A 26,921-nucleotide genomic window follows, 5' to 3' on the forward strand; every position below is an offset into this window, starting at 1 on the left:
CCCCGCATTATTCTAAACAAATTTTTGTATGCCCAGCTAGCCCTACATACCTAATATCCCTCTCTCTATGGTCCGACCCCGTCGAAACAGCACGTTTCCAGGGTATACCGTTGGATGGACTCGATGAAAACTTACCTGAACTTTTATGCGCAACATTTCACAATTTTAGTTCCGTACTACCGATTGCATCCCTGTTGTAGTTAGTCATATCGTTGATTGTAGAATTCAGTCATCTGTCTGAAGTCATTTATTTACGATATCGCGAGAATAAGGTAAGAGACAAAAACAATGTACCAAATTAATGTTTTTATAATGAAATAAATTTCAAAAGGCATAATTCAACAACTAAAAATATTTAATACATATAATTTCAGAGGTGTAAAATTGTGTAATAGCAAAATATTGTTACACTAACTTACAGATAAAAAATAAATACAATTTCTTTAGACGTGTGCAAGGTTTTGGTAAACAGCAGTTCGAAAAATCAACAAATTGTGCAGAAGAGTGGAGTATAAGAGGGCGTGTTCCCCGTACAACTTTTTCCGCTATGGTTGGAATTATTGACGATACTTGTTTACACTATCCCATTGGCACGCGTATTAAAGTTGGCGAAAATTATGGCACAGTTAGATATGTCGGTGAAGTAAGTAAAATATTTATATAATTAACATGCAGTGCCGTCAAATATAGATTTATTTCAGGTAACAGGCTACAATGGTTTATGGTTGGGTGTAGAATGGGATGAACCTCAACGTGGCAAACACAATGGATGCGTCAATGGCAGGCAATACTTCCATACACAGTACCCAAATGCTGGCAGCTTTGTGCGTCCTGGTAAAGTTGGTCCCTTCGAATCACTTGAAGACGCAGCTAGAGAACGATATTTAGATTACTCAGCTGAAAGTAGCTTAGATTTATCGTTGATACGCGAAGCGCAGCAAAAAATGCAAGCTAGTTTCTTTGAAGTGGTAGGCATGGATAAGATAGCGCGCAAGCAAAGTAAATTTGAACAACTGTCGGAAGTAAGTGTAGATAATTGTCCGATTAATGAAGCCGGCTACTTGAAAGACTTTCAAGTTCTCACCACATTAAATATTAGTTCGACACTTGTTTGGAATTGGAAAATTGTCGCTGATATTTGCAAACAAGTGCCGACTTTGATGGATTTGAATTTAAGGTATGTTGTCATGTCAGTAAATTAAAACCTTGTCAAAAATGTTCACATTTTTAAATTTTTACCTTTATCTAAATAGAGTTATAATTTTTGACAGTATTATTTACATATGTATATGTTTTATATAACAGTTGTAATCGCCTCGTATTGCCGACGGATGCACAAATTAAAGAGCTAGAACCCACATTCAGGAATTTGAAATGTATTAATCTACGTAATTGCGGTTATAATGACTGGGCCAAAGTGATACAGACAGCTAAATTGTGGCCGCAAATAGAAGTTTTGGCTCTCCAAGAGAATCCGTTAACCGAACTAGCTGAGATTAACAGCAACGAAGTCTTCAAATCCCTAAGGTACGTGTAAACAAAATTGTAGCTATAAGTTTCTTAAAGCAAAATATATTTTATGCAAGGTTTTGTCTGACAAACAAGCCGAAGTCTCTTATTAACAATGTGAATTTTAATTCAAAAATAAATATTATAGAGAACTGGACTTACATCGTACAAAAATTATGGATTTTGATCAAGTATGCAAATTGGGAAATATCACAACACTGAAAACATTAAATCTTATGGAAAATGGCATTGAAGAAATTAAGCTACCTGACTGTGAACCGAATGCAAAACTTCAAATATTTGTGGCTTTAGAACAACTTAATTTACTCTATAATCCCATATGGAATGAAGCAGAAACGTTTAATGAGTTGGATAAGTTGCCTAGCTTGAAGCGCCTTAATAAAACACCTCACTTAAAATCTGATTTTGATGAGATGTTTTCTAAAGCGGTCGGCATGATAACTAATTTAGAAATGCTTAATAAGATTGAAGTAACCGCAGAAGCGCGTCGCGATGCCAGTTACGATATTTGGAAGCGGTATGCTATGGAATGGTTGCAGGCAGCCGATAAACCGGAACTTTTGCAAGATTTCTACAAAAAACACCGGTCATACGCCGCTATAATACAAAGTAAGTTTGATACATTATGGTGTCCGTAATTCCGCCCGTTGTAGTTCTAGGTTTTGCACTAAAAAGTAAGCAAGCTCTTTATTTTCCATTTAAACCATGCATAAATTGAATTATATTTCTTTCCCATGAAAAGTAAAGTAAAACTATAACTTTAAAAAATTGATATTTTAATAAGAAATTTTTTCGATCCATAAAGAAAAAGACATTCTGATTTTTTCCATAAAAACGTTTATTTAATATTATACGCTGTTAAAGCTATACGTCAAATGTCTTAAGCAATCTGTGTTACTTATACGGCATGTTGTTCCGCATGAATGCATTTGATGCATGATTTTAACAACTTTTAAATAACTTTTAAAGCAATATTTTTATGAAAAGGAAATATTAATATTATTTTTTGCAGAACGGGAATTTCTGTATTATCATTATTTTAAATTTGTATGTTTGTTTACTTTGGAGACATAAAATCTATTGCTAAAGATCAAAAAATTCTATGTAAAATGTAATCCTAAAGTAAAATTTGTTAAACTTGGTTTAAATCGAAAATAAAGAGCTTCTGGTTAAGGAAAAAAACAGAAACTTCATTGGAAATAACGGACACCCTAATCACCTATGCTTTTACATTTGCAATAAATTTTCCTTATTTAATATTTCAACGTAAATATTTACAGAGTATGGTTCGCCTGCTGAATTTGTTGTGCGACCTAATGTTAAGCAATCCAATTTAATTAAGATTCGTGTACTCAACCAACAAACTGGAGAAATATGGGAGAAACGTGTACCGCGCATGATTACAGTACAAACTTTACAGGGTCTAGTTGCGAAACATTTTCAGACGGTAATGAACGCCAATGGCAGTTTACCGCAGCTTACCTATATTGATGCTAAATATCCCGAACTAATGGTGCCGATGGACAATAGCGCTAAAACATTAGATTTCTACAGTGTTCAGGATGGAGACACGGTTATTGTGAAGTAGTAATGTAATTTCAATAACTTGCATATTAACCGAATTATTTAAAATTATATGTACATTGTTATTTTTTTTAAACATAATTGAAGTGCAAAATTTCTTTGTATAAGCGTATTATTAACAACTTAATGGAACTGATTTTCAATTTCCCTTTTTTACATATTATTTTTATTTGATAATTATAAATTATTTGACCTTTATAAAGCATAAATTTGCTACAAAATAATCTCGTTTCACTGCACCAATAATATAAAAAATATAATATTATTTGAGAGGTAAAATTAAACTTGGTATAATTTCTACAATCGTTCGGATGGAACAGGTAAGAATATGGTGCGAAAAAACGCAGATTAATAAAAATAAATAATAACATTATTGGCGAAATTTCATTCCGGCTCGGCTACGGTAATTGTAGAGTGAGTCATTTTTCCAGTTTCGATTATTTATATGCGTAAAGTACGACTTCCGATTGCTTTGAAAATTCGTATTGGAGAGTTTTTCTTGCAAGCAATTAATTTTGACATTATTTTGGTGATCTCTCATTCTGATGTAGACATTACCCAGAGAAAACAAATACGTTGATTTTATAAAGAACTCGATGAAAATAATAAAAAAAAAACTTCATTGTTATTACAGAAATAGGACGTGCTTTATTTTAACATCAAACATTTAATTTAAACTAAATTTTATGCTTTGAATTTAACCCTGAAATATTTCGCTTTTCTCAGCAACAGCATTTATTGTGAACTATCGTTTTTCGTAGACTTTTGTAAAATGTCAGTGTAAAAGCGATAAAGTCTCCAACGAATTAGTTTTACTGCAACATTAACAAGTTTTTGTGTGAAGAAAAGCTTCATTTTGTTATTTCATAAATATTGGCATTATTATTTAGTACATATACAATTACCATACAAATCTAGTTGTTAATAAATTTCTATTTGTTTAAATGTGATAGTAACACAGCCATTATCATATAACTAGAACTATGATATAGTTGCATGCACTGTAGTTGCAACGTAGTTGTTTAATCGAAGTTATTAACACATGCAAGAGACAACAATAGGAAGAAAAAAAGCATAACGTGACAGTTTTTGTGTGCAAAATTGGAAATAAAAATATTAGTATAAAAATAAAAATAACAGGCTAAACGAAAAACAGAATGTCTGAATCTTATGGTATGTTGTTTGGCATTGAATTACTAATTGTGAAGTTCATACGTATACTTGAATAAAGTATCTGTGTGTGTTGTATACATAAATAAGTATTTACAATGGTTAATTTACCTGTGTTGCAGATTATCTTTTCAAATTCTTAATAATTGGCAGTGCAGGAAGTGGCAAAAGCTGTTTGCTACATCACTTCATCGAGAATAAGTGTAAGTTTTGCCAATGCTTCGCAAGTGTTTTCCAATATAAATGTGAAATGTGCGAAGTAACATTAGTATAAATAATTACCTGCAATTATCCACTATGCATGTATATATGTATGTACGCACATTTACATGTACATGTATATACAATCCAATATGTAAGCATTACGTATTTTGGAAAAAAACAAGTGATTAATTTTTTTGTTTAAATTTACATATACATATATATGATATTTTATAGAAAGTTGCTAAATGTTGTAATAATTCCAGTTAAAGATGACAGCTCCCATACGATTGGTGTTGAATTTGGTTCACGTATTGTGAATGTTGGTGGTAAATCAGTAAAGCTGCAAATATGGGATACAGCGGGACAAGAACGTTTTCGATCGGTAACACGTTCGTACTATCGTGGTGCCGCTGGAGCTCTGCTGGTGTATGACACAACATCGCGTGATTCCTTTAATGCTCTCAGCAATTGGTTGAACGATGCACGCACCTTAGCCAGTCCGAATATTGTTATACTTTTGGTGGGCAATAAAAAAGACTTGGAAGATGAGCGCGATGTTACATTCTTGGAAGCAAGTACTTTTGCACAGGAAAATGGTATATAAAACTAATATATTTAAATGTCGTAAATATTAATGTTGTTTGATTTACAGAACTAATATTCCTTGAGACAAGCGCTAAAACAGGAGAAAATGTTGAAGAGGCTTTTTTGAAATGTTCCAAAACTATATTAGCAAAGATCGAAAGTGGTGAATTAGACCCTGAACGTATAGGCAGTGGCATTCAATATGGTGGTGCCGCGCTACGAAATCTGCAAACAAGACAGCGAAGCATTAGTAAACCAGACTGTGGTTGTCGTGTCTAATTGGATGGCGGAGCACGTCGTATATTTATTTCTATAATCTCATATTTTAAAACTTTATTATATGTAGAGTCTGTAAAAGTAAAAAAAAAAAAATGCGAAAAGCGAATCTGATATGGCGGCAGGTATACGCAATATAGACATTCGGTGTAGTTATATAAAATTGTAATATGTATGTACGTATTCGAAATGTACATATATGTATTGCAATTAGACTAAGCAAAAAGTATAAATAATATCGAATTATATATGTAAATGCTCATTGTTGTAATTTCGATTGTGGTATATTTTTTATATTTTAACAATTAAATCAACATTCATTCCTTATTTGAAAAGTGCGTTACTTGCCTGTTTTAAAAATTTGTACAAAATTCGATTGCATTGATTACCGGATTTATTAAAAATTAAGTGTCTCGCGACAATGCTTGGTTTTAAATATTAATTTGTTATGATATTTTACACATTATTCGCATATATAATTGCATAATGTTAAGGAAATAGATAATTAAGTAATCTTTTTTGTAAATACAACAAATTATACAAAATCTTCATGAATAAACGAAATTAAAATCATGACCAAACCTTAACACAAGTAATTTGTTTAGAAACTATTCATAATTTATATGGCTTCTCAGACTATATTTAATAATTTGTGGTTGGTGTCGTCGAGATCATACCATTTATGTCGTTTGCTAATCCTTAACTGAATGATAATAACCCACGTTTCGATTTTAAAAATAGTTTGTATATATTTCAAAAGCGGTGTAAATGTGTGCAAAGCGGTACATACTAAAATTGTACAAATACTGTATTTAACTAAAAAATGTTTGCTAGTTAGTCAGTTTTTTTAACATCTCCATTTGTGTGTCCAGTGTAACTTTGATAACAATTCACCATATCTTTCGCCGTGTAGCTGTAGAGTTTCTTACGACTTCCGGAGAAATTCTATAAAAAATCATGTGTTTAATAGTTTTTTGAAGTATTTAAATTTACATTTCTAGCATACGTTTAAATCACCGGCAATCAACGTCCATAGGTACACAAAAGCAGCAGGTAAAACGCTGACAATGATGGCGAATTCAAAATTGGTGAACGTTTTAAACATTTTCTTTCCGTAATATATGTAAAAATTTGTCAGTACTACGTGATTTTTTGTACTTTTTCCTATGTCAATTTAATTAGTATATTTGTATGTAGTTGATTTTAAGGGGAGGGAAGATTAAATTTTATGAATAACAAATTTGTCACCTCTCAGCTGTTTGCTATAAAGACGCTAGATCACGATAGTAAATGGTATTTGACAAGCAAAACAAAACAAATATAACTTATAAAATAACAATTAGTTTTGTACCTGTATTTCAAAAGAAGTGTAAGTTTGTGTCAATGTTGTAAAAGTTCTACAGAACAGTTGAAACTAAACTAATTAATTATTTTCATACCACAATTTAGGTATTATTGTTAATAATATTGCCACCGTTTACAACACTGAAATTCACAATTGGTGCTAATCATTTTATCGATGACATTACGTCTTACGTCTGCTCAGTCAAAGATTTTCGTGATCTAAATTTTATAGTTCTTCTTGGCTTGTGCAAATCCAATTTTAACAAAAATGAGAATCCCATTTGGCAAAAAGCATGCTGAAATCGCCACTTCCTTGTAAGTTATGTTATAAGTGCTTTTTCCTTTGCAATTACAATGTTTGCCCAAAAATGTAATTTGTGCAGCAAGCAAGATTTGTCTAAACATTGCATAATCAATAAGCGAATATAAGTTTAATAAAATAGCAAATAATTTTTGTATAAGGCAATAAGTAATAGTTCTACCATTACTTTTTCAGCGTTTCATCGGCGGCAGGATTTGGTGGCGCAGCGGGGCTTGCTTTACTCTACATGACAGATTGGAAATTGGTGCTGCAATACATGCCAATCTACAACACGAAATTTGACAAATCCGAATAAATTGTTTGATGCGATTGGGAGAACATTTACATTTTTCGCTCTATCCTTATGTTGTTCATAAATCTAAAGTAACTTACATTATACACTTAATGTGTTCGAAAATAAAGTAGTGTGGAAGTTTTAGTGAAGTACAGCACATTTGCCTTGTTTGTTGCTATTGACTTGCTTAAGCCGTTTATGTACTGATCCAAATTAAACGTAAATGTTCATAAAAATAAGGTTGAAGTATAAGCCGATGTTGTTGTTTATAAAACAACCAAATGAAGGGTTCTGCTACAATTACACACAATTTGTTTTTCAAACTAAAAAATATGCGGCGGTAAGGAACGTAAGGCAGTTTATTATTATTTATCTATGAGGGAAGCGTCTGCTATAGTACTTGAATTAGATTAGATTTGATTAATAAATGAGGAATGCACCGCGACCATAGGTCTATTGTGCTCTCTCCTAAATCACAAGGACTCCAGCATATTGATAAATTCCAATATTTTGCTGGGTGTTTGAATAGCGAATATTAAGTTTACCAAGATGTTTGTAGCACCGAAAAAGAAACGGCGTTAGAACAACAACAATAAACGGCGAAGACGCTATAAGTTATATAAATATAATGAATGATCAACGTAATGCGCAGAGTCGATTTAGCCACTTTTCTCAGTTTTTGTGATATCGATCAGAAATTTTGCACACGTTGGTTTCTCCCCAAGAAGTTCCTCTTTTATGGCAACAGGCATTATCTAAAGAAGTTTTTATTACAGTCGGGTCTAAGAATCCGAAACGGATCCTTATTTTTAAACGACCAAGGATTGTCCTGGATATTACTTAGGGAATATTTTTTGCCAATTCAACAACAATATCATATATCAGCAGATCAGATTCAAGTCATTATATGGAATTTTCTTATATATTATTTTTTTATTGATCTACAGTTCTAGTCGTTAGGAATACTATTGAGAAGACAAAGCTTGACCATGGCCAAATGAAACAACGTTGTTTGTTAGTAAATCTTTTATTTTCCCACATAAGGAAAATCGATAATAAAAACTCTAATTAACTATTTTACTTAAAAGTCGTATTTAAGCTTATAAGTGGTGTAAAAACATTTGTATTCGTATATATACACAAGTATGTATTATGAATGTATGTATTAGTTTGTATAAAATTACATAGTAAAAAAGTATAAAAAATGGCAGGATACTTTCTGATTCGAGAGTGTTACATCTTTAAAGTACAAAACGATTTGTTCACACTGTAATACCGCTTTAGGCGTTACATGCTATTTGATGAAACAAGTTCCAGCGCATATATGACTTTGCTTTTTCAAATTATTGTATCAAATCTGTAGTAAATTGCTTAAACGATCATTCGTTTAATAATAATTAACTTACATTTTGTTCAATTTGTGCTTATTTCTAACGAAAATTGTGCGAATTCAATATTAATGTGGACTAACATAACCTCACATTTAATAAATGTACTTTGTTTTATAGGTATGTACTATGTGCTTCAAAAATATGCGTATTTAGTTATTCTAATCAGATTCATTAGTTACTTATGCATGTAATATATTATTATTTATAAGCTATTTAACTTTTTTTCGGTTTCAAAAAAAATATTTTTGTTTACAATTATTTTTACAAAAATAATGTGCATATGTATGAAAATAATTTTGTAGTAAAAATTTATTTAGATTTTTAATTCGCCATTACACTTCAATTACTTCTGCTACAAAAAAATACTTCGCTCCATTGACTAAAAATCAACAACATCAAGAGAACGCATGTATGTCTTTTACAAACAGAAAATTAGAAATTATTACAATAAGCTCAACTTCTCAGTCAGTCACCTTATATTTATATGCATGTATTTTTGATTATATCCAATGTGTGTAGCTAACGCTATAATAATTAACTTTCAAAAAGTTTTAAAAATAATTTGTTTAACAAACCTAAAACTATGAAAAAATCTGTGGTCGTCGACCAGCGATTAACTACAAATTTTTGAAGGAAATTTAACTAAAATATGTACTTATATGTCTAAACAAGTTCGGTGTTTCATTAATGCAATTAATATTTTTGCGATACACATAGCTATTAAATAACTGGGGTATAATAAGAAAAAAATTAAAATAAGAAAAATGTAGAACAAAATTACTGCTATCGATTATTACGTATCGATTAGAGCACTTCGCTTTAAACTTTACATATTGGCTGTGAAAGCATAACATTGTGGGTGTTAACTTTAAACCTTCTAAACCACCATAATTGCTCACTAACTTTCCGTACAACAATTTACCGAAAAATAAACTCAGTGACATTTCGATTCTTACACTCTTAATTCGAATAACCTTGACTTTAACCCTAATTTTAACAAACTTACACTCTAATTAGTTTCTCATTTTACTTTTGCTAATTTATAGATCTGGTTCAACGAATGATGCTGGAAACAGACCTGTCTTATTGGTGCGCGCATGCGTGCCCTTATACCAACCATTTTTCTGACGACGTTGCACATAAATTATATCGCCTACTTGTAATTCCAGCTCTATTTCACTATTAGGTGGATATGGAACTACACACCTGAAACGGCTGTAAAAATATATACATTATATATTTGTAAAAAACAACGACAAGTAGTTCTATGTACCTTTCGCGTGAGCACTGTGTTGACTTGGTAGTCGCACTTGCCGCCACAGCGGCTGCTGTTATATTGCATGGCGCAAGCAATGCGGTCTGCCCACTATTGCTACCGCTCACAGCGCCATAATCATTGTTGGAAGTAGATAAAGCGGCTGCTGCATCTAAACTGTGCGATTTGCGGTGATTTGTAGTTATTATGTTTGTAGGAATTATTTGCTGTTGTTGTTCGCCAGCATTTTTAGGTGTGTTAGAAACCAATTGTTGCTGTTGTTGTTGTGGAACCGATGAATTGTAAATGCTACGCAAGGTAGCATTATCCATAGATTGTCGTGCGCTGAAAGCAAAAGAAAAAACAATAAATAAATAAAATGAATAAATATGACAGCGATTCTTTACTTTTGTAAGTGTGGACGTTCTTTTGGTCCTCTCAACTGCTGCGATCCATAGCCCACACCTTGTGCTGCGATTTGTTGCATTTGTGCTTGTTGTTGTTGCTGTGTCTTGTGCATATTCTCTTGAATTTGCGCCATTGCAGATGTATTTGCAGGAGCTGTAGCGAGCGCTGTTGGGTCATTTGGTAGGTTCTGTAACAATTGGCTAGGACAGGAGCCAGAGCTGTGTCGATAATAAAAATAATTATTATTTTTATTAATATTAAATTTTATTTCGAATCTGTGTTGTTATTCAAATGTCAATAACTAAAATTGTTGACAAAAACAATGATATTGAGGTAAAATGGCAACTTACCGCACATGTACTGGATGCAATTGTGCGTGTGTATTAGCTGATGCGAAGTGTGTGTTGTTTTTCTGTGCGGCGTTGCATACAGAATTTTTGCTCATATTATGAATGGAGGAATCATCAACTGTCGTTGTAGTTGACGAGTCATGTGCGGATTGGGTGTGCGGACTTTTTTGTTGCTGACGTGCGATTGCACTACTCGGAGATTTCGAACGTGATTTGATGTGCGCCAAGCGCTTCATTAACTGCACCGCACTGGATGTGGTGGAGGAAGAAGCTGTTGGCGTGGCTGTATTTGGCATGTTTTCCTTTTGCTTGCCACTATCCTTCTCTTTGACATTTTGCTCTTTTGTGGTATCATGCGCCTTACTATAACGATTGAAAAACGCCTCGACCGTATGACCGAGCGGTTTGGTCCAAACCGATGAGGCTGGCAATGCGCTGCTCACTTGACGAGGCGGCAAATCAGGCGGTTGATGCAGACTGTGTATTCGCTGTGTTGTTGAAGTCACAGCAGGCGGTGACTGGACAATTGGCACCAGATTTGATCCGGGTTTAATAGTGGTTTGATTGAAGTGTGGTGAGCTCTGCAGCGGTACATACTTCCATTGATGCATCAATTGTTGCTGATCGCGGCTTCGTAGTGGCGTCACATAGTTACCCGGAAAAACGCCGGTAATATCTTGCCAGTTCTTACCCTTGAACCAGCCATCCAGACAGCGCTCGATTACGATGTAAACACAACCTGGAATAGAAAAAGTGTTGAAAATAAGTAAAAAGGAAATATTTGCAGCAGCCGAACCGAAATATTTACCTTTTTTTAATTCCAATTCATCGCTTTTCCGTGGTTTGTATGGATAAAGTGCGAGATAACCCCAAGGTAAACTCGGTGGTATATGCTGTTGCACAACACTGGTTTTCAAAACATTCACGCGTTGTTGCGTGTGCTGCGGCGGCAGTTGCTGCTTTTGTTGCATCTGTTGGGTGTGTATTTGTTGTTGCTGCTGCTGCTGTTCTCGTGCGATCGTGCTTTGCGGCACCGCTACGTTCGCAGCATTAATGCCCTCTTGTACTTCTCCACTACCGTCGCACGAAGCATGCCGCACAATATCTGGTGAATTTGTTTCTGTGGGTACGCTTAAAATTTCCGCTGAATGACGATTCGATTGCAGTATGCTTAGTGTTGCGCCTGTGCCCAATCCTGTGTGCAAGTTGCCAGCTGAGAGGAGAGCATTTAGAGAATGACGCTTTTCACGTTTATCGCGGAAGCGTACTGAGCTGGACCCACTGACGATATTGAGGTTGGAACTTTCATGCTGCGGTGAGGCAGGCAGTGACTGATTAGGACTGCTGGGCATCGATGTTGAGTTTACGCCACTGTTGATGCCGACACAAGCCATACCACTATTTGACGCCGTAGTTGTTGTTGTAGTGCTAACCGATTGCGGGCTAGTAGCGCTTGATGAGGAATTCGAGGCTGAAGCTGATGAAGTTGTTGATTCGCTATTATTCGTATCGATTTGTGGCATTGGCGGGGGATTTCGTAGCTGGTGCGGCATTATTTGCTTCCCGCTGCTCGTAGTTGATGCAGAATAGTTGGCGGCCAATGCGGCTATGTCTATAGTCGGCGGTGCAGTCGTCATTGCCGTTGACATATTGGTAACCAGGTAAGTTGCTTCGAGCACCTGTTTGGCAAGTGCATTCAATTCAACAAAGGCGATAGGGAAAATACCAATTGAACTGCCAATACAACCCTCTGCCCAATTGTGATCCACGCGCCGCAAAACATGTATAAGGGTGCCCTTTTTGAATGTAAGACAGCCCTGCTCCTCATTCGGCGGCATTTTAAAATCATATAATGCAATACATTGCGGTGTTGGCAGTGGTACAACAACTTGCACGTGATTTATGGGGAAAGTACCCTCAGAAATGAACCCGTTGCCGTTATTAAGCTGTCCCACGTACCAATTACTGTCGATTTTGCGCTTTAGCAACACCAAATCGCCTTTCTTAAAATGCAAATCGGACGGCTCAGATGATTCAAAATCATAAAGTGCGTAAGCGTGTGGCAATAAACAACGTCGTTGTTGTATAAATTGTTGTGGGAGCTGTTGGGCACCACCATTTATGTTGTTACTGACTGGCAGTAACTGTTGCTGTTGGATTTGTGTATGTTCAATTGTTGGGTGTTGTTGCTGCTGCTCATAGTCGGTGACATTTCGTATATCCGTGCTGGATTTGCAGGTGTGCGACTTTTGCTGTTGTTGTGTCTTAATAGCGGCTGCATTTTTCATGCCTACAGTTAACGAAATGAAAAATTATATTTTTTTATATTTGACAGTTCAATTCACAATCATTTATTAATAACCTGATTTAAAAAAATAATATAAAATCATTGCACGCACAAACATAATTATGTATAAATCTTATATACGAGATTGCAGTAAAAAGAGTATTGCTATATTTGCATAGTTATATCATAAATGGTGAATGGATTTTATTTAGTAAATTACTATTACTGTGCAATAATCATTCATATTTATTATGCGTATGCCAGATAGCTTTCTGTTACTTTATAAGTACACTGGTGAAAAATATAGACAAAAACACATTAATTTCGGTTGCATCGTTGCTAGAATACCCTTCACAAAACAAAAAAATTCATACAAGAGCTTCATTTTGATAGTTCAGTTTGTATGGCAGCTATATGCTATAGTGGTTCGTCCTAAAAAAAATTCTAGGGATATAATAGCATTTGTTTGGGCAGTAATATAAAGTCTGCAAAGTTGTAGACATTTTAACAAATAAACAACAAGCACTGTACAGGGTATAAATATATGTATGTACTTCAACTGAGCACATCGAATATAAGGCAGATATTAAATAAACAAATTTCTTTACATGCATGCTTATTAGTTGTTGTTGCCAAAGTAATTCTGTCGTGTGTGGGTTGATTTCATCGCGCAGATATTGAGCAACTGTTTTGGCCCTCATACTAAAATGAGCGCCTTTACAAACATAATTTACAAAATGTGCATATATTTATAAGAATTATAAGAATTTAATGATATGCATGCATGTATGTATATACCCACCTTCTAGTATCCGCATTAAGAGTACGTTTGGTGGTAAATCATCTATTTTTACTTCAACTAACACACGACATTCCGGACATCGCAGCTCTTGTCGACTGGACACGATCACCTGCGAATTTCAAACAACGATATAAAATCATTTTTACATGCATATGTAATACTGAGGCAAATTCGACAAATGCATGTTACCTCTAAGCATTTCCGACAAAATGTATGTTGGCAGGGTAACACCTTCGATGAAGTATCCAAACGTTCTAAACACACAGAACACTCCAACAAATCATTTAGTGTATGTTCATCCATTTTAGGCACTATTTGTTAATGTTTTTAAATTATGCTTATATCATTTATTTAAAACTTTAAGATACTTTCATATTTTACAAATATGTTTTACTTTATTTTTTATGTGCATACATTTACATATGTATGCTACTAATTCAAGGATAGTAGGTTTAAATACATTTCGATACACTAAATCTAACTGATCGCAGCACATTCCATTCCAATGCCTTAACTGAGTAATGATCACCGCTAATACAACTCAATTCTGGTAATGCTCGACAAGTTCGTTGCGTTTGATGTTATTGCTGTTTTCGTTTGACACCTAGCACTTCACAAATCGCCCAATAAAGATACATATGTATATACACATATTGAGCAAATGCATTCCGCGACAACCGAGTCAAGTGAATGGGCGGAAAATACACACACTTGTGAAATTACTAAAGCCAACTTTGGTAGCTTATTGCTTTGCTTCCGATTCGAACCAATTCAAAAGAAACTATATGCAAATACACTAATTTCTGCTTTAACTACATCTATTTTACTATTTCACTAAATTTCTTATTTAAAATGCATTTTCTCTTTAATCTAATAAGAAAAATTAAGTTCTCAAGCCATGATGATATTTACTGCAAATGTCAAATAGGAAAACTATTGGAATTTATGCAAATTGTGGTATGTTCAATGAAAGCTCTTTCATATGAAAATTCGAACCAAATGCACATTGTATATTTTAATGAGGTGACAAATGCAATTAAATAAACATGATAAAGACGACAACAAAGTAACAAAAATTATTTTAGTGAAAATTAAAAAAAAAAATTATTGAAAGTATGAATTCATGCAGAGAACATATAATATTATACATTCTCTGGTATGAATTCATGTCGCGAATGTAAATTACAAACATTTAGAAAGCACCATATTTCTTGCATCACTGGTTTCTGTTTACGTTGTATCTGGTAAAAGGGAATTGGGAAAAGTCTCCAAAGTACAAAAGATTCAAAAACAGCTGCGATCAAAACATAACCTAAAATTTTCCTTTCAAATATTACACACGCTGTGTCGTGTTTGTGTTTTTGGTGCGCTATTTATTTTTTTGTTTATATTCCAAACTAAACGTTTCAGAAATACATATTTTCGCAAAAGTTTAATAAACAAAATAAAACAACATGCCGAAAGTTCGAAGTGCAACTGGGCCGCCGCGAAAGCAAGGCTTTAACCACTCCAATCACTCCATGAATCCAGAGCGGCCCAAATCTGGCCTGAAAGGAGTAGCCAATCCTCGAACACAGGCAACAATTAAACGACTGCAAATGTATCGCAATTTCAAGGCAAAGCGTGATCGCAGAGGAAAAATTATAACGCCAGCACCATTCCAGGTAAACAAAATGATCTATATTTTCTTAATAAATTAGCTAATATATTCTTCATAGGGACGTTTGCCATCTGGCACCATGGCGCGAGTGGAACCCTCACCAAAATGGTTTAGTAACTCCAGAGTTATATCACAAAATGCGCTGCAAAAGTTTCAAGATGAGATTGGCAAAGCAGTTAAAGATCCATATCAAGTGATAATGAAGCCGTCGCAGTTGCCTATAACACTGCTTAATGAGACAAGCAAGTATAAACGCGTTCATTTATTGGATACGGAAAGTTTCGATACCACTTTTGGCCCTAAAAAACAACGAAAGCGTGTAAATTTAAAAGTTCGCGATTTGGAAGACTTGAGTCGTAGCGCAGAACTACAGGCGGAGAATTATGATGAAACCAAAGATGTTGATTTGGTTCGTGAAGAGACCGGCGAAAAAGCTGCACAACGTGATTGGATATTTGCTGCGGGCCAGAGTCGTCGTATATGGAATGAATTGCACAAAGTAGTTGATGCTTCTGACGTTTTACTTCAGGTGCTTGACGCTCGCGATCCCATGGGCACACGTTCAAAATATATTGAACAATTTCTACGCAAAGAGAAACCGCATAAACACTTGTTCTTCATTTTGAACAAAGTCGACTTGGTGCCTGTGTGGGTCACCCAGCGTTGGGTGGCTTTACTGAGTGCGGAATATCCTACGATTGCTTTCCACGCGTCAATGCAGCATCCTTTTGGCAAGGGTTAGTATTTACAGGTGCAATCACAAAAATGTGTTTCCTAAGTAATAATTTTGTCTTTTTCCAATAGGTGCACTTATAAATCTTTTCCGCCAGCTAGGCAAACTGCATATGGACAAAAAGCAGATCAGTGTTGGTTTCATTGGTTATCCGAATGTAGGCAAATCTTCCGTTATTAATGCATTGCGTTCCAAAAAAGTGTGCAATGTAGCGCCCATCGCAGGAGAAACAAAAGTATGGCAGTATATTACTTTGATGAAACGTATTTTCCTCATCGATTGCCCTGGTGTGGTTTATCCCTCGGCAGAAACCGACACCGAAAAGGTTTTGAAAGGTGTTGTACGTGTTGAATTGGTCACAAATCCTGAAGACTATGTTGATACAGTTTTACAACGTGTGCGTAGGGAATATATACAGAAAACATATAAAGTTGAGAGCTGGACTTCGTCAATGGACTTTTTGGAGCAATTAGCTAAAAAATCTGGAAAATTATTGAAAGGCGGAGAACCTGATATTACGGTGACTTCACGTATGGTACTGAATGACTGGCAACGTGGAAAGTTACCATTTTATGTAGCACCCGAAGGTTATGAAACGCCTCATTCCCAAGTTGATAAGCCACAAATCACCAATGAAACTGAAAACTCTAGACAAACCGAACAAGACGGTGATGATGCCAAATCTGACGCGCCTACATTTGTAAGTGAGTCAGTTAAGAAGGCGAGAGAGTTCAAACAGCTGCAAGATTTCCGCAAAATTAAAGTTGGTATTGAATTTGAAGCTGATGACGTACGCGAGTTGGACAAAATTGATGTAGAATTACTGGAAAAACAGAAAGCCGAGCGTTTGGAGCGTAAAAAGCAGCGTTTACAAAATCCTGAAGACGAAGAAGAGTCGAGCGATGGCGCCAGTGAATTCTACTCTGAAGACGAATATGTTGAAAATCTGGGACGTGTCGTCCACAAGAAAGCCAACATTAAGCGTAAGGCAAGTGTGGCGATAACAGCTTCTGGAAAGTTCAAAGTGGAGCCTGATGTTGGCGAAGAAAGTGATAATGATGGCAAACAACCTGCAGCTAAAAAACGTTTAACCGCCAAAGAAAAACGTGCTTTAGAGCGAAGTTTGAAACGCAAAAAGATTGGCACTAATTTCTACGAAGTATCCAATGTGAAAAATCGGAATAGAAATAAGAAACATGAGCCATGATGTAAATAAAATGTGAATGTTACTCCTCCAACATATTGTTAAAACCTTCAAAATCCAAAATAAATTTTATTTCTATCATGAATATTGGTTTATTACTTTCATATTTGGATTAATTACTCTTCTTCCTTATATTACTGTTGCTGGAAAAATAATATTTTCAAAATTTTCGTAAACAACAAGCGATTGCTAGTCCAGACTAGGCTTTTACGCTTGGAATGAACACGTTGTTCCTGTTTGCACAGAAGAAAAACACCCAAATTTATGTGTGGATTCATTAAATATGTTATAACGGCAAATATAAATTTGTAGTGGGTATAGAATTTGCACAAGTATGTATAACGCAATTGATCATATAAACCAGATTAAAGATACTCTTACTACTTAAGTCTAAAATATTGTAATCAATCATCATCTTGGCAATTCTTCTTCTTTTGCTTTTTACGTCCCATCAAATCGTACTTGGCACTAATGTCATTTTCCGGCTCTTCTTCGCTGCCACTACTTAGTTCAGAATCACTGGACTCAGTGTAGGGTCCAATGCCTGGTAATATCGCGACACACTTTAGCTGTCCTTTGTCAAATTTATCTGTATTAATGCTTGTTAATGTGCTAAGTTTAGTAGTGTTGGTTGTAGTTGAATCTTTGCCTATTTTTGCATTTGAAGAACCAGCGATTTCACCATTTTTTCGCTTAATACCAAGACCAAGTAAAGACTTTTGCGAAGGTCTTGCGGCAGTTGTAGTTGTTGACAGTTTCGCAAGCTTTCCGGTTTTAATTTCCGACTGAAGTTTCTAAATAAATAAATTTTGAATAAAGTTAAGTGCTGCTAATATATATAACGGTAAATAACGTATATAATTACTTTATCAGCAGTTTCCTCCTGTAACGTTGCTACACGGTCTCGGAATTCTTGCAGTTCCTTTCGTTCTTCTTGAATTTGTTTCTTTTCAGCATCAATTTTGTTTTGGTCGACTAACTCAAGGAACTGTACTTCATCGTCATCTAGACCACGTATTAAGTTTTCTAAATTTATTAAAAATTTAATTAACTTTAATTTATATGGCGTTTATTTTGCACTAACTTAATTTGTGAGCTTCCTCATATTCCAAGTCTTTTTTCATTTTCTGTTCCTTTAAGCGCTCGAAAAGTGAACGCCCGTCATATGGTTCCTCAGGACGTTCTAAGTTTAATTATTTAAAATTAAAGGCATTTTTTTGTATAAGTTTTGCATTTTTGCATTGTGCATACCCAAAGGCTGGTCTGGCGTGCGAACTTTTTCCCATTCCTCTTGGCGTCGTTTGCGTGCTTCTACCGCTTCAGATTCTGTCACAAAACCCGAACTCATGGTCCATGCAGTAATTTTATTATCAAATTAAATGTTCGCAGCAGATTTTATAAAGATCACTTTATTGCAAACATGCAAGAAATATCAAAAGATTATTTGACGTAGAGTTGGAGATAAACGTCAAAATCTTATCCACAATATAGGTCTGCGTTCACTGCTAAACAATTGGAGAGAGAGCAACGATAAATGAATGTATTTCTGAACTTCTCTTAATAATTATATAAATTCTCACAAATATAAACAAAAAATCCATAGCCAATTAATTTAGAAATAGCACAGTATTTTTCTGTAGCGAACTGATTTCTAATATCATTCATATCTGATTTCATAGATGTATAATTTTTGTGCAATACAAATGCAACACTGTGTACCCAATACGAAATTGTGCGGTGATTTTTAATCCAATTGCATTTATTGGCCAGTGTTTGCCAGTATTCATTCGGTCGTTGGGAGAATCATACGTTCGTAAAATTCGTGAAGTGGATTTGAAAGTGCGGTATTTGGACGCTACACATTGAACACAGTGCCCACTGTAGTACAGCTACAGTAATCGGTATTTACATACAAAAACAGGAATAAGGAATATTAATCGGTTGTGATCTGTGAGCACAAAAAAGCAAATATGGCCGCCACTTGTTGGATGTCGAAGATTGTTTGATGAACGGAAAGTGAGAAATGTATGAAAAACTTCATTTCTTCGTTGGGGAAATGATAGCGTGTATACAAATTAGTAAGGTAAAGGCGAGTTTATGTAAAATATGAAAGTTTTCATTACAAGAAAAACTTCTAATAGCGTGAAAAATGAATAGATAATATAAGTGCATATCAAAAATATGAAAGATCATAGAATGAATAAAGTAAAACCAAAGAAACGAGCTACGAAAGAAGGAAAAGGAAGACGCGCAAGTGCAGAGAGTTTGTGTTAAATTAAATAAGAAATTATTAATGCAGAAATGAGTGCTGGGGAAAGATAATTGTGCAAAGTGTTAAAAACGAATGTGGATAAAGCAAAATCGAAGCTACGAAAAAGGTGCGCAGACAAACATAAACGAGAAAAGAAAGAGAGAGAGAAAAAAAGAGTCAAAAGTTCAACTTTGTCGTTTTTGCTGCGTGCTGTTAGGTGATCTGTGCGAATTGCTAGCTGTCTTGCGTACCGTGTTGCTTTTGTCAGCCAATTTTTTTGTTGCTGGAGATTTGATTTCTATTTAATGTTCGTGTGTGGCATTATTAATATGTGTACATGTTAAGTCGCCGGCGTAAATTGTTCATATAATTAGTTTGTACTTGCACAGTAATTACTGAAAAGAATTTAAGTCGGTTGCTCACAAAGTACAACGTCTGTTACGATTGTATTGTACAGCTAATTATCTAAAAGTGCATATTTTAACGTTATTAAGTTCAAATCAATACTATCGGATATATAATCCGTTTATATAGTTGCATTCATATGTGTAGGGTAATTTCAGAAAGTTCTTAGTTTTTATTTTTTTTTAATATACATATGTATTTATTGAGTCTAATTGAGTGGGTGTACCAAAAATTTTGCCCACCAGTGTTTCTTATACACTCGTTTAGATTTCGGGGACCAGTTTTTTAAGTGCATATTTCCTCCCTACCTTTTTATGTTTTTACATACATACCTACATATCTCTTAATATTTCTGCTGTCAGTATTTTCGAGGTGGGCAAGCGCGCAAGCATTCATATAGTCTCAAACTAACAGCAACGGCGCTTGAAACCTGCTCATGAAGCAGATCAGAAAAGAAGAAATATGAGAAAAGACATAGTCTTACGGTAACACATTGATTCGCATGGGTATGGTATAGGGGCTGGCTGGGGTAGGCAGACTGGTTGCGCGTTGGCAGAAATGAGAACAATCGTGATCATAAAAAGCGCAATAACTATGCGCAAAATGCAGATAGTTGGTATATTTCAAAAGTTTCTGTTGATAAAATTTTGTATAGGTACTTGTTTTAGTTTATTAAAGTAGGTATATAAAAATGTACATACTTATGTATACGCATTAAGATAGTGTCGGTTAAGAGGAGGGTTGGCGGCAAATAAAGCTTTGCCATTAGAAAACTCATCTGGAATCACTCACCGATGGTGACCTGTGCATGATGATTTCATTTTTGTATTAATATGTCATAAATTATAGTGTTTACAGTAATATTAGAACAGTTGCTTATGTATATACATTTTTAGTATATATGTATATACATATAAAGTTTAAAGGTCGTATGTGTTTCCAATTAAGACAATTTAATAAAATAGTAAAATTTCTTTAATAGTAAAATTTCATTTCTATGTACATACATATGTATGTCGAAAATCCTTCTATATAAGCACAAATATAATATATACAACTGTGTATATGAACTATGATAGAAATTATTCTGTGCCGGTTACATAGCAAGAGCTTCACATAACAAAATGTGAGCTAGTATGTAAAAATCAATCAATTAATTAAAAAAGTCTGCATTAATTTTAAAAGTTGTGCAAATGTATTGAAGTATAATGAAATAGAAAATGTGTGGGCATGTAGTTTGTATGTAAAAACATGTGCATGCTTAAGAAAAATTCAAAAATTGAAAGAATTCGAAAAAGTGAAATATATGCATGGCACCCTCATCTCGTAAGCTTGTGCAAAATTTAAATGTTGAAAAAAAAAGAAAATACATATGTATATGCTTGTACCTTAAATTGCAAACTTGTGTAAAATTTAAATATGTTATTTTATTATATTTTTATAGCTTTCGTTCACGTTTTCCGTTTTTTACACTATATAATCTAACAAATCGAATGGCGAAACAACCTAAAGAATCGGAAAGCCGCCTAAATAATTCGAAGTAAACAACTTTCAGAATTCAGTGCAAAAAGTTTATCAAACTGTGAATAATGTGTTATAATTAAAATAAAATTGGTTTCGACCTAAAATATCAAAGTGATAAATAAATGATTTGTTTAGTATTTAAACATTGAAGCAGTGTTTAATCATGAAGTGATTTCGTTCAAATTAAAAAATAATATACACACATATTTACAATAGTTTGTGAAAAGTGACTTAAAGTGAGAGAATTATAAATCTATGTATTCTCCCAAATAATTATAACTAATTCTATTGCAATCGGAATTTTCGTCATTAGCTTGAAAACCTATGGAAGACCCGTCAATCAAAAAGAGGTAAGTTTAAGTAAAATAATTTACGACTTAAAACGTTATTACATATCTCCATGTGTTTTTACGTGTGTGTTGAGTGGACATATTTTGTATTCGTTTCAGAACATTAATGATATACAGATGCGTGCAACTAATTAACAACGACTTGCCCTTATAAATTAAATAGCTATTTCTGTAAAATTTTTAAGCGTAAAAATATATATTTTTTTTTAGTTCTCTTCTGTGAAAGTATGGTCAAATTTAGCTGTAAAAAAATCTTGATAAAATCCCGTTATGCTGAAACAGTTCAGGTCTTTTATCCAAAAGTGAGTAAAACGGTCGTGCATATAATTAGCAACGCGTGTCGAATTCTTAAGATTTCTTATAAATTAGTTGTGTACAGGTAACTAAATATTTATATTTTTATTAAAATAAGTTACTATAAAGGAAATAAATAATTTTAGTTAAAAAAAAATGGGCAAGCGCAAGTCTTGTGATGAATACACTAGAGCTGCGATCGTACAGATGCACAAGGATAGGAAATCTTACGGAGATATTGCAAAGACTCTAAATATTTCCAAACGTATGGCTTTTAATGCAGTAAAGTATTACAACAAAAATAAAACAATAAAACAAGTGCTTAGAAAGAAAAGAGGTCGGAAATCGACTCTTCGGGAGGACGAATTAATTATCCGCGAGTCAAAAAAGGATCCCCACAAGACGGCAAATCAAATTCGAGTTGCAGTTTTTGGAGAAAATCCAAACGCACCATCTGTAGATACCGTAAAAAGACGATTACGTGAGGCAGGACTTTTTGGAAGAGTTTCAAGGAAGAAGCCATTACTCTCTGAACGCAATCGGAGGAGCCGCTTAGAGTTTGCAAAAAAATATCGTCATTGGACAGCAAGAGATTGGAAAAGAGTTTTATTTTCTGATGAAAGTAAGATAAATAGGGTTTCTTCAGATGGGAAAGCTTATGTCCGCAGGCCTCGATGCAAGGAGTTTGACCCCAAGTACACTAGGCCAACTTTGATAGCGTTCACGTTTTCCGTTTTTTACACTATATAATCTAACAAATCGAATGGCGAAACAACCTAAAGAATCGGAAAGCCGCCTAAATAATTCGAAGTAAACAACTTTCAGAATTCAGTGCAAAAAGTTTATCAAACTGTGAATAATGTGTTATAATTAAAATAAAATTGGTTTCGACCTAAAATATCAAAGTGATAAATAAATGATTTGTTTAGTATTTAAACATTGAAGCAGTGTTTAATCATGAAGTGATTTCGTTCAAATTAAAAAATAATATACACACATATTTACAATAGTTTAGTGAAAAGTGACTTAAAGTGAGAGAATTATAAATCTATGTATTCTCCCAAATAATTTATAACTAATTCTATTGCAATCGGAATTTTCGTCATTAGCTTGAAAACCTATGGAAGACCCGTCAATCAAAAAGAGGTAAGTTTAAGTAAAATAATTTACGACTTAAAACGTTATTACATATCTCCATGTGTTTTTACGTGTGTGTTGAGAGAAAATTATTTGTATTAGTTTCAGAACATTAATGATATATGCCTAAAAAATAAAAAAAATACATTTAGTGTGGTATTTGCATGTCTCATATGTACGTCCAGTTGTATATTATATATATATGTTATTAACCTTTCTACAATTTATTTTAGAGAGAGCCTTGAATTGATTGACACATTAAGTCTAAATAAAGAATAATGAAATTATACAACAATAACACAATTATAAAAATGGTTCCAGTAATGATAAACAATCATAATTTTGCAAATAATTTACTATGTAGATAATGCTATCGTGAAGAAATAATTTATTTTTCGAGTGGATACGTGCGATTTGTGTTTAAAAAAGTGGATTATTTCTTATATTTTATACAAATGTATGTATTTGTCATTTATTTATTTTTACCCTGAAGGAAACTTGGGATATCCTATAATAGATATTTATTTTTATGTTTTGAGGTATCGCTCTTTAATTTTGAATAGCTGCCATAAACTAAAGATCTAAATCAAGTATTTTATAGAAAAAAATTTTCGTTTGAGAACACATCTTCCGAGATTTCACATAAATTATGGTTCATGGAAACGCTTCAATTTCCGAACATATTGTTCAAATCTTCATAAAGCAGTCATACAAACTGATCGCTCAATATTAAGATAAAGATCGATTTAAATCTTATAAAAAGGCACGTGTGAGGGGTATTATAGTTTCGGTGCAGTCGAACTTAAAGTTTTTTTCTTGGTTTACATCTATTGTTTAGTTATTTTATTTTTGTCAGGGGCAATATTGATGAGGAAGTTGATAAGGAAGTAAACATTAACTAACCTTTTCCGGTGTTTTCCATGAATTCGCAACAATATCTGTTAATATGTATATATAAACATACTTATGAATATATGTATGTATGTATATATAGCATTAAGATTTTAATCAACGTCCTTTGAATTTTGATATGAAAGCCGAAGAATTCACATTGATATTATTATTATTGCTTATTTGCATTAATATTTAATATGTATTAATTATTACTGAATGCAATCAATCTCCATCTACCGCAAAGTTCAAAATTGCTTCTTACACACATTAAATTACATATTTATAGTGAAAATGTTGACTTTTACGCCATCAATTTGCTTTCCGCGCTGACATTTCGTACATAGCGACAGCTAAGAAAACGGAGTTGCAAACGCATTAACTTATGCGCATATGGTACTATGCGTAAACAAAGAAAGATAATAATAAATGGAAAGGAGAAGTTTTTTCCCTATTGCGTCCGTTGTCGGAGCACTATTGTTTATTTTATCTAACTTCACTGTCAATTGTTTTGTGCTTTTTCGATTGCACGCTTGTTTTAGTTATCAGAAATATACATATGTACATAAGTACATGCCTACATGTATATAAGTTTGTCTTTGAATGCAATTGCATGGCACACAAAGAGTGCAGTATTGAATCAAACGGAAGCGGGTTGAAGGTGCGAAGCAGAGAACGGAAATTGTACAGAGAACTGCATCAATACACACATATTACTTATATATGTATGTGTATAAAAGGCAGCATTGTATTCGTACACACATATGTACATACATATGCCCATATTTGTAAAAACGAGCGGGTGTGGTATTGTTTGTAATGATAAAAAGTAAACAATATACATATGTACATATATACATATATTACATTATGTCAGTGCAAATGTGTGCGGTTGCAAGAAATTCAACATAAATACATACATGTATGTACGCATGAATGGAAGATATGCCGGGGTTCACTGTATTTTGCGTTGGAATTCTTGTATACAAAAGCGAGGTTAATTAATAATTTTACTCGAATTTAATTAAACACATTTTTATGAACTTATTTTTTGGACCACTCGCACAAAATATTATTATAAACATTTTTTTTTATGCTTATGTTTTTTTATTGATTTTCTTGATCGTTTAAAAGATCAATTATGTTCGAAAAGTTTTTAAAAACTAAAATTAAATTATTTTGTTGTGCGCGTAGCGACGAAAAATATTACCCCAATAAGTTTGGTGATTCCTGCTGAGATTATCTTCGGTTCCGGCAACTTGGACCGCTGGCATGTTCGGCTTCGCATTCCGTGCGAATAAATACCAAAATGTAGTGTGTGTGTAAATGTGTGTTTTACTGTTGGGAAGTTTAAGAAAAAAACCTGTTATAATTTTTCTTATCGATCTTAATTGTGATCATGTCATTGAAAGTAATTTAATTATCCTAAATAATTGATTGTGCCATGTACATATATTGTTGTGCGGCGCGCCATCTTGTGGTAATCAAATATCGTTAGAGTCATTGTCTTCAAATTCCATGCACCAAATTATCGTTCTATCTCGACGTGTTCGGATATTAGGGAGAAGAGTGGTGTTCGTTGGGCCACCTCTTTGCATGCCTCTTTTTCATGCGGGGACTCATTGTGGCCATATCTTTAGTATGTCGGAGTCGATTATGAATACGTAGGTCCTTAACGTGTTACAGTATTCAGACTGAATTTGTGCAAGGATCACTCTGGTTTCCCACGGCAACTCGAGCTCTTCGTCTGCCATGGGTGGTGGCTTGACACCAAGTACGTCATTTACTGATAGGGATGCGGTAAAGGTGTTAATGGCTCCACTGTGAATGTCGGTCAGTGCGTATCAGAAGTTTGTTGCGTCCGAAGTCTGGTAGAAGTACTGTACGATCGAGGCAGTCAAACGTTGAAGTAGTCAAAGAAGGACCTCTTGATGTTCATAGGAAGCGGCTTCAGTTCTAATAGATGACTGCAAAGATGGTCACTGCGAAAAATCCCAGCAGAAACTGCTTGGCGAGGGGTTCGGTATGTTCCTTAACCGGAAGCATATGGTCCTCGATGTGTAAGGATTTTAACCGGGGACATAAAGAGGCACCCTGTGATAGTCCGGAGTGCAGTATCCTGACTCGTCTGAAACTTCTTCGTTTGCGTTTCACCATATCGATGCGCAGTAGGTTATGACCGGCCGGCCGATTTGAAGCCGTGAAATCCATGTAACCTTTAAACAATTTTTTGCCCAAAATTTTGCTCAATTATTTTGCGCCTAACTGTAACCTTCCACATTCAATTCGATTAAAGCAAACAAATAATAATAAAAATAATAAACTGACAAAATCGGTAATCTGACGTGGGCAGTTGTTTCTTTTTTTTCAAATTACGACACACAAACCAATAAAATAATATATGCTTGTGTTTGGATGAGCACACATTTCAAAAACGTTCACCTACTGTACGATTGTATACTCGTATTCATCTTCAAATCAATTCACTGTCAAGGTAAAAGGGTGTGATCGCTTCGTTGACTGCTGTTAGTCATCGACGAACGTTGAGTTTCTACAAAGCTTGCCAAATGTTTCCCATTTTATGTTTTCACATAATTATTTTAGTCAAAATATGTTAGTAAATGTAAATATGAATTAACTTTATTCCTGCGCTAGTCAGCAATTTTGGCTGTTTGTAATACACACACATC

At 34.2% G+C, this 26,921-nt stretch overlaps 8 protein-coding genes across 9 annotated transcripts in view; 5 read left to right on the forward strand and 3 right to left on the reverse strand.

The window, feature by feature from the left end:
• The first annotated feature begins 239 nt into the window (after positions 1-239).
• Positions 240-3,184, forward strand: LOC120772423 (tubulin-specific chaperone E-like). Its single transcript, XM_040101034.1, has 6 exons — positions 240-272; positions 375-643; positions 702-1,177; positions 1,306-1,527; positions 1,658-2,139; positions 2,811-3,184. The coding sequence occupies exons 2-6, from the start codon at positions 548-550 to the stop codon at positions 3,116-3,118; spliced, it is 1,584 nt and encodes a 527-aa protein (XP_039956968.1). The 5' UTR covers positions 240-272; positions 375-547; the 3' UTR covers positions 3,119-3,184.
• An 810-nt stretch (positions 3,185-3,994) lies between these two features.
• Positions 3,995-5,676, forward strand: LOC120772241 (ras-related protein Rab-4B-like). The gene is made up of 4 exons (XM_040100736.1): positions 3,995-4,287; positions 4,407-4,487; positions 4,752-5,084; positions 5,141-5,676. Exons 1-4 carry the CDS (start codon positions 4,272-4,274, stop codon positions 5,350-5,352), a joined length of 642 nt encoding a protein of 213 aa, XP_039956670.1. The 5' UTR covers positions 3,995-4,271; the 3' UTR covers positions 5,353-5,676.
• Positions 5,677-6,072: 396 nt separating this feature from the next.
• On the reverse strand, positions 6,073-6,585 carry LOC120772243. Its single transcript, XM_040100737.1, has 2 exons — positions 6,356-6,585; positions 6,073-6,294 (listed from the first exon to the last, which is right to left on the reverse strand). Exons 1-2 carry the CDS (start codon positions 6,452-6,454, stop codon positions 6,184-6,186), a joined length of 210 nt encoding a protein of 69 aa, XP_039956671.1. The 5' UTR covers positions 6,455-6,585; the 3' UTR covers positions 6,073-6,183.
• A 274-nt stretch (positions 6,586-6,859) lies between these two features.
• LOC120771515 lies at positions 6,860-7,448 on the forward strand. Its single transcript, XM_040099569.1, has 2 exons — positions 6,860-7,008; positions 7,190-7,448. The coding sequence occupies exons 1-2, from the start codon at positions 6,962-6,964 to the stop codon at positions 7,308-7,310; spliced, it is 168 nt and encodes a 55-aa protein (XP_039955503.1). The 5' UTR covers positions 6,860-6,961; the 3' UTR covers positions 7,311-7,448.
• Positions 7,449-8,971: 1,523 nt separating this feature from the next.
• Positions 8,972-14,630, reverse strand: LOC120771819 (E3 ubiquitin-protein ligase SH3RF1-like). Its single transcript, XM_040100036.1, has 7 exons — positions 13,972-14,630; positions 13,783-13,891; positions 11,502-12,983; positions 10,694-11,432; positions 10,343-10,561; positions 9,954-10,280; positions 8,972-9,895 (listed from the first exon to the last, which is right to left on the reverse strand). Exons 1-7 carry the CDS (start codon positions 14,083-14,085, stop codon positions 9,721-9,723), a joined length of 3,165 nt encoding a protein of 1,054 aa, XP_039955970.1. The 5' UTR covers positions 14,086-14,630; the 3' UTR covers positions 8,972-9,720.
• A 534-nt stretch (positions 14,631-15,164) lies between these two features.
• On the forward strand, positions 15,165-17,464 carry LOC120771337 (nucleolar GTP-binding protein 2-like). Its single transcript, XM_040099282.1, has 3 exons — positions 15,165-15,446; positions 15,501-16,179; positions 16,247-17,464. Exons 1-3 carry the CDS (start codon positions 15,237-15,239, stop codon positions 17,380-17,382), a joined length of 2,025 nt encoding a protein of 674 aa, XP_039955216.1. The 5' UTR covers positions 15,165-15,236; the 3' UTR covers positions 17,383-17,464.
• A 176-nt stretch (positions 17,465-17,640) lies between these two features.
• LOC120771338 (PSME3-interacting protein-like) lies at positions 17,641-18,831 on the reverse strand. The gene is made up of 4 exons (XM_040099283.1): positions 18,631-18,831; positions 18,464-18,562; positions 18,245-18,405; positions 17,641-18,173 (listed from the first exon to the last, which is right to left on the reverse strand). Exons 1-4 carry the CDS (start codon positions 18,725-18,727, stop codon positions 17,784-17,786), a joined length of 747 nt encoding a protein of 248 aa, XP_039955217.1. The 5' UTR covers positions 18,728-18,831; the 3' UTR covers positions 17,641-17,783.
• A 4,434-nt stretch (positions 18,832-23,265) lies between these two features.
• The window catches only part of LOC120770898, a 309,718-nt gene continuing 306,062 nt past the window's right edge, over positions 23,266-26,921 (forward strand). For both annotated transcript variants that reach the window (XM_040098564.1, XM_040098566.1), the window contains exon 1: positions 23,266-23,349. In XM_040098564.1, coding sequence (XP_039954498.1) covers positions 23,324-23,349 — 26 coding nt within the window. In that variant the 5' untranslated portion in view covers positions 23,266-23,323. The remainder of the gene's footprint in view (positions 23,350-26,921) is intronic.

This window comes from Bactrocera tryoni, chromosome 3 (genome assembly GCF_016617805.1).
Source record: "Bactrocera tryoni isolate S06 chromosome 3, CSIRO_BtryS06_freeze2, whole genome shotgun sequence".
In the NCBI taxonomy this organism is placed as follows: Eukaryota; Metazoa; Arthropoda; class Insecta; order Diptera; family Tephritidae; genus Bactrocera; species Bactrocera tryoni.

What these genes read in the sequence shown, in the direction of transcription:
- LOC120771515 (XM_040099569.1), top strand. Translation starts at nt 6,962, where the DNA reads ATGAGAATCCCATTTGGCAAAAAGCATGCTGAAATCGCCACTTCCTT. An exon ending in GCTGAAATCGCCACTTCCTT is followed by an intron (nt 7,009 to 7,189) that starts GTAAGTTATGTT and finishes TTACTTTTTCAG; the next exon opens with CGTTTCATCGGCGGCAGGAT.
- LOC120771337 (XM_040099282.1), top strand. Translation starts at nt 15,237, where the DNA reads ATGCCGAAAGTTCGAAGTGCAACTGGGCCGCCGCGAAAGCAAGGCTTT. An exon ending in TAACGCCAGCACCATTCCAG is followed by an intron (nt 15,447 to 15,500) that starts GTAAACAAAATG and finishes TATTCTTCATAG; the next exon opens with GGACGTTTGCCATCTGGCAC. An exon ending in GCAGCATCCTTTTGGCAAGG is followed by an intron (nt 16,180 to 16,246) that starts GTTAGTATTTAC and finishes TTTTTCCAATAG; the next exon opens with GTGCACTTATAAATCTTTTC.
- LOC120772241 (XM_040100736.1), top strand. An exon ending in TCACTTCATCGAGAATAAGT is followed by an intron (nt 4,488 to 4,751) that starts GTAAGTTTTGCC and finishes TAATAATTCCAG; the next exon opens with TTAAAGATGACAGCTCCCAT. An exon ending in TACTTTTGCACAGGAAAATG is followed by an intron (nt 5,085 to 5,140) that starts GTATATAAAACT and finishes TTTGATTTACAG; the next exon opens with AACTAATATTCCTTGAGACA.
- LOC120771819 (XM_040100036.1), bottom strand. Translation starts at nt 14,085, where the DNA reads ATGGATGAACATACACTAAATGATTTGTTGGAGTGTTCTGTGTGTTTA. An exon ending in TGAATTGGAATTAAAAAAAG is followed by an intron (nt 11,433 to 11,501) that starts GTAAATATTTCG and finishes TTTCTATTCCAG; the next exon opens with GTTGTGTTTACATCGTAATC. An exon ending in GAACGTCCACACTTACAAAA is followed by an intron (nt 10,281 to 10,342) that starts GTAAAGAATCGC and finishes TTTTGCTTTCAG; the next exon opens with CGCACGACAATCTATGGATA.
- LOC120772243 (XM_040100737.1), bottom strand. Translation starts at nt 6,454, where the DNA reads ATGTTTAAAACGTTCACCAATTTTGAATTCGCCATCATTGTCAGCGTT. An exon ending in TGATTGCCGGTGATTTAAAC is followed by an intron (nt 6,295 to 6,355) that starts GTATGCTAGAAA and finishes GATTTTTTATAG; the next exon opens with AATTTCTCCGGAAGTCGTAA.
- LOC120772423 (XM_040101034.1), top strand. Translation starts at nt 548, where the DNA reads ATGGTTGGAATTATTGACGATACTTGTTTACACTATCCCATTGGCACG. An exon ending in CAGTTAGATATGTCGGTGAA is followed by an intron (nt 644 to 701) that starts GTAAGTAAAATA and finishes GATTTATTTCAG; the next exon opens with GTAACAGGCTACAATGGTTT. An exon ending in TTGATGGATTTGAATTTAAG is followed by an intron (nt 1,178 to 1,305) that starts GTATGTTGTCAT and finishes TTTATATAACAG; the next exon opens with TTGTAATCGCCTCGTATTGC.
- LOC120771338 (XM_040099283.1), bottom strand. Translation starts at nt 18,727, where the DNA reads ATGAGTTCGGGTTTTGTGACAGAATCTGAAGCGGTAGAAGCACGCAAA. An exon ending in TGAGGAAGCTCACAAATTAA is followed by an intron (nt 18,406 to 18,463) that starts GTTAGTGCAAAA and finishes TAATAAATTTAG; the next exon opens with AAAACTTAATACGTGGTCTA. An exon ending in AGGAGGAAACTGCTGATAAA is followed by an intron (nt 18,174 to 18,244) that starts GTAATTATATAC and finishes TTATTTATTTAG; the next exon opens with AAACTTCAGTCGGAAATTAA.